Source organism: Raphanus sativus, unplaced genomic scaffold (assembly GCF_000801105.2).
Source record: "Raphanus sativus cultivar WK10039 unplaced genomic scaffold, ASM80110v3 Scaffold1139, whole genome shotgun sequence".
Lineage (NCBI taxonomy): Eukaryota > Viridiplantae > Streptophyta > Magnoliopsida > Brassicales > Brassicaceae > Raphanus > Raphanus sativus.
In genome coordinates, this window is record NW_026616453.1 from 1 (window position 1) to 10000 (window position 10000).

General features: G+C 33.9%; 2 protein-coding genes across 2 annotated transcripts; both read left to right on the forward strand.

Moving 5' to 3' along the window:
• Positions 1-5885: 5885 nt before the first annotated feature.
• On the forward strand, positions 5886-7334 carry LOC108810381 (probable glutathione peroxidase 4). The gene is made up of 6 exons (XM_018582497.2): positions 5886-6052; positions 6117-6193; positions 6282-6343; positions 6444-6562; positions 6810-6977; positions 7067-7334. Exons 1-6 carry the CDS (start codon positions 5999-6001, stop codon positions 7097-7099), a joined length of 513 nt encoding a protein of 170 aa, XP_018437999.1. The 5' UTR covers positions 5886-5998; the 3' UTR covers positions 7100-7334.
• A 34-nt stretch (positions 7335-7368) lies between these two features.
• LOC108808881 (uncharacterized) lies at positions 7369-9443 on the forward strand. The gene is made up of 2 exons (XM_056998358.1): positions 7369-7467; positions 8778-9443. Coding segments are annotated over exons 1-2 (543 nt in total). The 5' UTR covers positions 7369-7465; the 3' UTR covers positions 9319-9443.
• Positions 9444-10000: the final 557 nt, after the last annotated feature.

A 10000-nucleotide genomic window follows, 5' to 3' on the forward strand; every position in this document is an offset into this window, starting at 1 on the left:
ATGTTAACCATCTCTTCCCGGAGCCTGAACAGCCCCACCCATAGGGACACACAATCAGAAACCACAACAGGAGGAGCTCCTTCGAATAACCAGAACCTAAGAAAGCAGAGAGTACTATAGACCACAACTTCGACCACAAACGACTCAACCGACAAACAATTTGACCAAATCTGATGGAAGAATTAGCAACCCACATCAGAGACGGCTTCAACTCGCCACCGTACACCAGAAAAAAATACAGATCTGGTCAAATTAATTGGGAAAGCCACAACAGGGACGAAGAAATCAAACCACACCGCATCCTAGAGACTAACGAAGGCTCTCCTCAAATCTAAAGAACTACCCCTAAAACACAAGCAAACAGCTCCCTCTGAGAAAGAAAAAAAACGAAAAGAGACTAGCAAGACAGATCTTAAAAAACGCACCGAGAAGATTAATAAACATGAAAGCACAGCTCCGACGCTATGGAAGCCGCCGGAGCTGTAAATCTGAAAACTTTAAAGTTTTTTGTCGAAGAGAGAAGATGGAGCTTTATGAGAGAGAAACCACTTTTTCTACACTACATGTGGACACTCAAACTCTGTATTTTTTTTCTTCCAACAATCTATTTACTCTCCTGGAAATTATTTTTATATTTTGTATAAATTATAATTTTACCAACAAGAATATTCTCAACAACCAAGTTAAGCTCACAAAAAAATTATCAATTATATTCTAACAACTCCCTTTAAAAATTATCAATTATATTCTAACAATTCATATCTTCTGTCTTAAATTTCCTCAGATAAAATTCATGCAACGGTTAGCGATAACTCTATTGGTTTTAATACAACAATCCCTACAGAAACTTACTATAGATAATAGAAATGTCTTGATTAGCTAAACCAAAGACTACTTCACAATTTAAACCTTTGATTTATTTACTCACAATATATTAGTGTCTACAATAAATATTTAAAATCTAAAAACAATACAAATCTGGAACATTACAAATTTTATATAAATTTTCAAAGAATCGTAAGACATATAAAATCAAAATTTCGCAGAAAACTAAAATATTTCAAACACCAATTGTTGCTCTCTCTACCAAGATGTATTAGGCTAAGGTTCATAATATTTCAATGCTTCATTCAGTTACACATATTACATTCTGGTCAGAAATGAGCACAAATTATAATAAATCTAAAGCTAAACGCAACGTAACCACTATTACTATAAACATGTTATGAAAAAATCATCCTAAAAACTAAACTGTAACACCTTTAAAAAGTCAATTCAACACAGACAACTAATTCCCATGAATAAATGATATTTAAAACCAACAATATCTTAGCTGATGATCTACAAATTACTCTAACTATCAAAGACTTTAACCAAAACACATCATCAACACTTGACGTCAATTTAACCATCACCGACCTAGAGAGTACTAATAGGCCTCTAACTACGGAAGAGAAAGATGATATATGCATTGTATGCTTCGGAGATTACAATGATGGAAACAACCTTTGCTTTCTTAGTTGCGGCCATAATTACCATTTCGATTGCATTGATCAGTAGCTTCGTACAAAAATAAATTGTCCGGTTTGTAGAGAAAGTTATCTATGATACTTGCTTCAACTAAAAATAATAATATAAGAGTTTATTTGGTTCTAATTTCCAATATCACTTCTGTCATATTCTTTACTTTCAATTTATTTCCAAAATATTCTAACTGATTTCTCCACATTTATATATTTATTTCTAACACTTTATCATTTTAACAATGGCAATAACCAAAAAAAAATACATACGTGCAAATGAAAAATATATACTTTGTAAAACAACCTTCAACAAGTATTTTTACAACCCACCATGCCCTCTCAATAACATTTTAACAGCCAGGTTAACACAAATCATCAGCTAAGAATTCTGAATTTTTCAAAACACCATACCCTTCCGATATACATCAGCTTAGCACGAATTACAAATTTAAACAACCATAACATTTACGGCTTATTAAACAACTTTTATGTCTGAACCCGGCGCGTAGCGCCGGACAACCACTAGTATAACATATAGTATAGTCTAAAGATTGTGACAATTAAGAATATATCAATACATGGAAAAGTGTTTGTCTGTGTATTATCAAACGCTCGAACTATATACTATTCTATATATAACATAGATGTAGAATAGATTATTCCGAACATAAACCCTAAACTCTAAACCAAAATCCTAAATATTAAACCTAAACCTAAACCCTAAACCCAAACCATATAATCTAAACCCTAAACCCAAATCCTAAACCTTAAACCCAAACCTAAACCCTAAACCCAAACCATATACCCTAAACCCAAACATTAAACTATAAACCCTAAACCCAAATTCTGAACCCTAAACCCAAACCAAAACCCTAAACCCAAACCATATACCCAGACCATATACACTAAACTCAAACCCTAAACCCTAACCCTAATCCTAAACCCTAAACCCTAAACTTAAACCATTATCCATTACATGACTATGTTATACATATTATGGTATGGAAAACTCGACATACCCACAAACTTTGTATATATGAAATTCTCTAAAATTTCTTTAGAGAGAGAGCTGACGAGTGGCGACGGTGTTGGAAAACAAAACAATATAACTGATCAAGTAGTGAGTAAGAAGAATCAGAAGGCAGAGAAGGAGATACAAAGTGCAAAAGAAGAGAAAAAGAAACGTATCATACTATACTGTAATTTAAAATACAGTATAGTATGATAAATTGAGAGAGAGAGAGAGAGAGAGAAACCCTAAACCCTAAACTCAAACCATATAGTATAGGCAAAGACAAATAAACAAACACAAATTCATATACCCTAAACCCAAATCTAAAAATTCTAAACCCAAATCATATACCCTAAACCTAAACCCTAAACTATAAACCTTAAACCCAAACCCAAACCATATACCCTAAACCTAAACCGTATACCCTAAACCCAAACCCTAATCCTAAACCCTAAACCCTAAACCTAAACTTTTATTCATTACGTGACTATGCTATACATATTGTGGTATGAAATACTCGACACACCCACAAAATTTGTATATATGAAATTTTTTAAAATTTCTTTAGAGAGAGATGATGAGTGGCAACAATGTTAGAAAACAAAACAGTGTAACTGATCAAGTAGTGAGTAAGAAGAATTAAGAGGTAGAGAAGAAGATATAAATTACAAAAGAAGAGAAAAATAAATTTATCACACTATACTGTAATTTAAAATAGTATAGAACATATGACGTATGATATGGGGATAGGGATTATGAAGAAAATTAGAGCAATTTAACCGATTGGGAGGATCAAAGTTAATATGATAGGTTGAATATGGAATACTCGACACAACCACATTATCTAACCAATTGGGAGGGTCAAAGTTAACATAACAGCTTGAGAATGTCAACATAAATGTAACACGAAGGAAAGCTTCTGTGAGAGTTGCGTGCACGTGGAGGAGGAGTAGTGGAGATGATGTAAGAGGAAGAGGAAAAAGAGGAAGAGGAAGATGATGAGGAGGAGGAGGAGGAGGAGTGGAGATGATGTAATAGTACATTGTGTTGTACTATTCTATATTTATCAAATGGAATAGTACAACACAACATTTACTGTTTATCTTCTCTATTAATTCTTACGCATCCTCTGTTTTTAATTCACATATATCGAAGTATCAAAATTGTAAACCCAAACAAATATATGAAGAAACGTGATCAAACATAGTTGTTGGATCAGATAATTACACAACATGCGAATTATCACTTTCCAAAAAATTTGTAAAGCTTATAAATGATCATGAGACAAAAGAAAGAGAATAAAGATCAAACATAAATTCTGGAAAAAAAATAATTTCAAAAGAAAAGATGAACGATAGAAGTGAGAGTGAAAATGAAATAGTAGAATAAAGGGTATTTTTTATCTTTATACATATTATACAAAGAATATCATAGCCAAAAGTTCTTATGGGTATAGAATTTTTTTGTTGTTTTGCTATGATCATGGCCTGCAATTTCCCATTTTATATCATACACGACGAGGGAATACACTGTGAAATACATAACCTAGGAAGAAAAATAAATCCAGAGCCGAGCCCTATGTAAAGGAAGCATTCATAAAAAAAACCGACAATGCAAAATCTATCTTATTAAAACAGAAACATTCTGTTGGACCTAACATTTATTTTGTAAGTTTTTAAATTAAATACACATTTATACTTTATAGTTAAACATATATTAAATCACTAATGTTCCTTTCTTTATACTACTATCCATGTTCCCAAACAATATACTTATTTCTTTATACTACTATCAACGTTTCCAAACAATATACTTATTTTTTATACTACTATCAATGTTTCCAAACAATATATTTTTTATACTACTATCAATATTTCCAAATAATACAATAATTAATCTTAATTATTTTATATCTATCATTTTCTCTTTAATTTTTTTGTAGAAACATCATAATTTCATAAAATTCAAAATAGTGAACTTTAAAATTTCGATTATAAGATTACAAATTATGAAACTATTACAATTTAAATCCAATTAGATTATATATCGGTTATCCATCAGTTCAATCGGTTAGTTTCGGGTTTTAGTGATTTTTAATATGAATATTTTAGAAACATAAATTGAATTGTCAGATCTTTGGATTAACCGGTATAATCACAATCGGGTTGAATTTAAAAATACTGATTTAAATGCAAAAATATTTTAAATACACACTCTTTAAAAATTACCAAAATATTTGTTAAATTATTAGTGAAATTTTTCATCGTAAAATATCCCGCGCTTCAAAAGCGCGGGTCAAAATCTAGTATCATAGTAAATGGTTTATAAATATAGAGCCTAAACACTTCCGACATAATTGTGACCATGCTATGCTGATTACCCATTACTTTTGGGCCTAATTATTATGAAATAAACATTGTCACGTTTTCCAAATGGGCCATGTGTTGACCCATTGTTTATTAGGCCTAAAGACTGAAATAATGAGTTTTTTGGAAGGATCGGTTCCAGTTGGTATGAGAGGTAAGGGTGTTTAGCATGTTTATGCTCCATGACCTTTTCAAGTACTTCTCTGTTTATCTGGAAATCCACTCTTGCTTGGAATGAACAACCTTCCATAGGAGATCATTTAATAATGGAGTAAAGAATCACTGGCGATAAACCCAAAAACAATTTTTTGATTTACGGATCCAGGCATGTGTCAAAGAGGTCATGACTTAAGAAACTTGAGAGAGACGGAAAGTAGTAAAGGGTGGTGTGAAAGCTAGAAGGAAAAACCCCGAGGTAATGTGGCTCTAATTTAGAAAAGAGATAGGCTAGTAGTGGAAGTAGAGGGGTTGTTGACGAAGTGACTGTGGCCCGGCCCATAGGATAGGCAACATAAGCGGCTGATTAGGGCATATGGGCCATATTTCAAAATTTTACATTACAACTTTTTCTTACTTAGATATTTTCTGCATTAGCTTAGGGCCTTTAAGAAATTTTTCAAAGTTTGGACCGGCTTGGAACCAGAACCTCAACAAAAAAAGCAGAGAGGGTTATAAGATGGTAAGAGAGAAAGAGAGAGACATCAGGTGTAGAGATTGAGAATATTTTAGAATCTCTATGCTCTTCTTTATTTTATTTTTTGTCAACATTATTTGGTTATGTGGATTTTCAGCTTGGAGTATATGATGTATATTCTTCACTCCCTTCTCTTTCTCTTGTAATAGTTTCTGATGCTATTTTTGAGGTGGAATTGAATGAATAGACATCCTCGTACATGAATAATAATAATAATATAATAATGATTAATGAGAATATAGTATAACAAGTTTGAATTATCTTGGATTGTTTCTAATGGAAGGCAAAACTTCATGTAATGAAGTGCCACAAAGAGGAAAAAGCGGAGTCCCGCTCGGAAAAAAAAGGCCATAAATAAAAGGTTGCTCCCTTTGTTTTTCATTCTGGAAAGAGAGAGAGAGAGATGGGTGCTTCTGTTTCGGTTCCCGAGAGATCCGTCCATCAATTCACCGTCAAGGTAACCTTTTGTCATTCGCTTGAATCGTATCTCTGATTATTTTGATTAATTATTGTTTCGACAGGATAGCTCCGGCAAGGACGTGAATTTGAGCATATACCAAGGGAAAGTCCTCCTCCTCGTCAATGTTGCTTCCAAATGGTTCGTCTCATTTTTTTGTCTGCCATTGCGTTTTCTATCTTTAAATTATTAGTGATTGATAGGTTAATTCTTTGGATTGTGCTAACAGCAGTTTCACCGAATCCAATTATACCCAGCTCACCGAACTTTACCGGAAATACAAGGACCAAGGTCTTTTTTTATTATTATTAACTTAAGTTAGGGTTTTTGTTATGCATGCAGTTGCATGCCATGTTCGCTCTTTTTGTATGTATAATATTATGTATATCAGGGTTTGAGATCTTGGCGTTCCCTTGCAACCAGTTTCTTTACCAAGAGCCCGGCACGAGTCAAGAGGCTCATGAGTTTGCTTGTGCGCGGTTTCAGGCCGAATACCCGGTTTTCCAAAAGGTAGGTATGTCTATAAAATATCCTCTTTCTTTATTTATTTTTGTTTCCGGTGGTTACTTAATCATATAGGGGCTCCTCCTCACGTTTTATTCATCTTTTAGTTATGTTAGGTAGCTACGACGACTTGATTTTGGTATGTTTAGATCAAGTGTAACCCAAAATCACTATGTGCTTCAACAGTTACCATGTTGCTTGATTGATAGTGGGTTATATATATATGACCAAGTGTGTGTTGATGTGGGATTAGGTACGTGTAAACGGTCAAAATGCAGCACCACTCTACAAGTTCCTTAAGGCAAGCAAACCCACTTTTCTGGGTTCTAGAATTAAGTGGAACTTCACCAAATTCTTAGTCAGCAAAGATGGCATAGTGATTGATCGTTACGGTACGATGGCTACACCGCTATCAATCGAGGTATGCATTCTTTCTTTACGTATTCAAGTCGTATTATATATTTACTACTAATTGTGATGTTGGTTTCATGTTTTGCGTGTAATAAGCAGAAAGACATCAAAAAGGCTCTGGAAGAGGCATGATACAGCCGACGGAATTGCCTTTTACCTCAAGAGACCTAATAAATTCGCGGTTGAGTTGTAATGATAACCGCAGCTTTTATGTTGTGAATCAACGATGTTTTTTCTTTACGGACAAGTTTCTCAGTTAATTGGTGTACATATTTTCAAAATGATAAATGGGCCAAAATCCGAACTTAATTGGTCCACCTTATCTGCAGATCCAATTCTTCTTGATAAATATACTTTTTAGTGATAATCATCTATATCAACATCCTTTTTTTTGCTAAAAATCTATATCAACATCCCGAAGTTTGCAATAATGGTATTTCGTCATGTGAATCGAAGGCCGACGACGATCCTTGGGGTTTGACATATTTACGACAATCAATGTACGTACAATCAAAAAAGATTTATTCTCTTATGCATGCATGAAACCACATTGAAAAAGCATATTAAAAGCTGGTACATAAGGTTATGAAAGTAGATAATTTTAATTTTTTTTTTGTTCAATGCTTAAGTTAAATAATATACATTTAGTTAATAGAAGTCATTAGGATTAGCAGGTCACTAGAATTTCCCAATGAACCTGTATAATTAAGAACCATATGTTATAATGAGAAAATACTCAATTTTCTTGTTTAGTTAATAGAAGTCTTTTTTAATTAAAGGCCGTGCCTAAATATTTTATTGAGTTAAAACTTAAGGTTATGAAAGTAGATAATTTTAGTTTTTTTTGTTCAATGCTTAAGTTCAATAGTATATATTTAGTTAATAGAACTATAGAAGTCGTTAGGATTAGCAGGTCACTAGAATTGCCCAATGAAACCCGTATAATTAAGAACCATATGTTATAGTGAGAAAATACTCAATGTTCATTTGTCTTGTTTAATTAAATGCCTAAATATTAAATTGAGTTAAAAGACATAAATTTAGTGTAATTAAAGACCATATTTTAAAGTGAGTTAAAAGGGTTCGGGAGCCACTGGAGTTCATGAACACGTCTCTCTACGCGGAGCCATGAAAACAAAAATTCAAACTTAGAGAAGAAATATTTCTCTCAATACATAAATATAGTGTGTGACGATGTGGTATTTCATACGATGTTGGTATTTCTCTCAATACCAACCTTTCAAATGTTTTTCCAGACCATGCATATATAGTTAATAAGTGGATGGGTCCGAAGGACAACATATCTTCTTCAGATTTTTTTGAGTTAAGCTGATATCCACTAAAAAGTAAGCATGTTTATGACGTTCAGTTGCAATTAAAACCATATCGACTTGACCTTAATTTATGAAGATGTACAATACCAAGATAAAGTCATATGGTTAGGTTATGCTGATTTATACTTTTGATACAAGTTATTGTATTTGTTGTATCTGTAACTTTTTTTATCATTTGAGTAAACTCATATACAAAAAAGGGAGAAAGAAAATATCCCATGAAGCTTTAGTCTCCAGATCTCATATGTGCCTAAACCAACCAAGGGTTTTTAATTTATTTCTTGTGTAAATGTGAGTTTGTAACGTTTGTGAACTAATGCCAATTAAGCGAAGCTTCCTTTTTCTCTGAAAATATCAAGAATATGTGCAACAACACGAGCAGTTTTGGTGTTGTGATTTAGAAAATGCATTTTACGTTGGAAGATTGAAGATGGATATATATGGGTTGCTGGTGATTCCAATTTTCTCTCTTTCAGGTCGTCCACAACGTGGGAGAGGCTTAGGCCAAAGCAAGAAGTCAAGAGCTGGGTGGATGTTGTTTGGTTCAAAGGAGCTATCCCGAAGCTCAGTTTCAACATGTGGGTAGCCAACTATGATCGCTTGCCGACACGTTCTAGACTGGTGGCGTGGGGATTACCTATCTCCGCTAACTGTCCGCTCTGTTCCAACTACTTTGAAACAAGGGACCATCTCCTCCTCTCCTGTACTTACAACCAAGCTATCTGGCGAGAGGTCTTCAGCAGATGCAACCACCCTGTTGCGCCCTTCACCAACTGGGCAGAACTGTTATCTTGGATCAGAGCTGCAACTTCCTCTAAGGTTCGGCTGCTAAGGAAGCTAGCGACGCAATTAGTGGTGTACCATTTGTGGAAGCAGAGGAACAACTTGATTCACAATCAGATCTCACTACCGCCTGCTACTGTTTTCCGAAACATTGACAGGGAGCTCAGAAATATTATTTCAGCAAGGCGCCATAGGAAAGGATATGCTTCTCTCATGGTCATGTGGTTGAGATAAACTTTTCTCTTTAAAGTTTCAAGGTTTAAAATGTGACCCATCTTGTTTTTTATTCTTTTTTGCCAAGATGGTTCAGCTTGTAGGTTCTTGTTTTTGTAAAAACTTCTAATCATCTATGATATTTACAATTTAGCAAAAAAAAAAAAGATTGAAGATGGATATAGAGTGTTGTGTAAGGGAGAGATAGTAGAGTAAATGCACATCCTTTTCTCCTCACTCACTTTATATTAGCTAAAGACTCTAACTCATGAAGAGGATCCACTCCTGCCAATTTTCAAATATGTAAATCAAGAGGGCCTAAATAAATGGTCGAGAATTGAGTTTTCCCTGAGGTAAAAAGGTCATCGTTTTGGAATGCACGCAAATCTTTCACTGAAGATGTTTCCACAAAAACGAGTGAATATGTTCTCTATAGAAAGCTGATTAGCTTGAAGGACAAACTCATTGCCAATTCAGATTTCGTTTAGTTGTCGAAGGGCCTTTAACAGAGATTAAATAACCACTGGCTTGTAAAACTTGTTTTATGGAGAAAAAACCGAAAAACAACAAAGTAAGTGAAACTAGACACTTGAACCTAAATTGTGGTGTATAGAAGAAGCCAGGGGATCAAAAGTTTGCGAGTGTGACTGATGTGTCAACGAGAAACATGAGAGTGAGAAAAACAATTTCAAAAACGAAAATA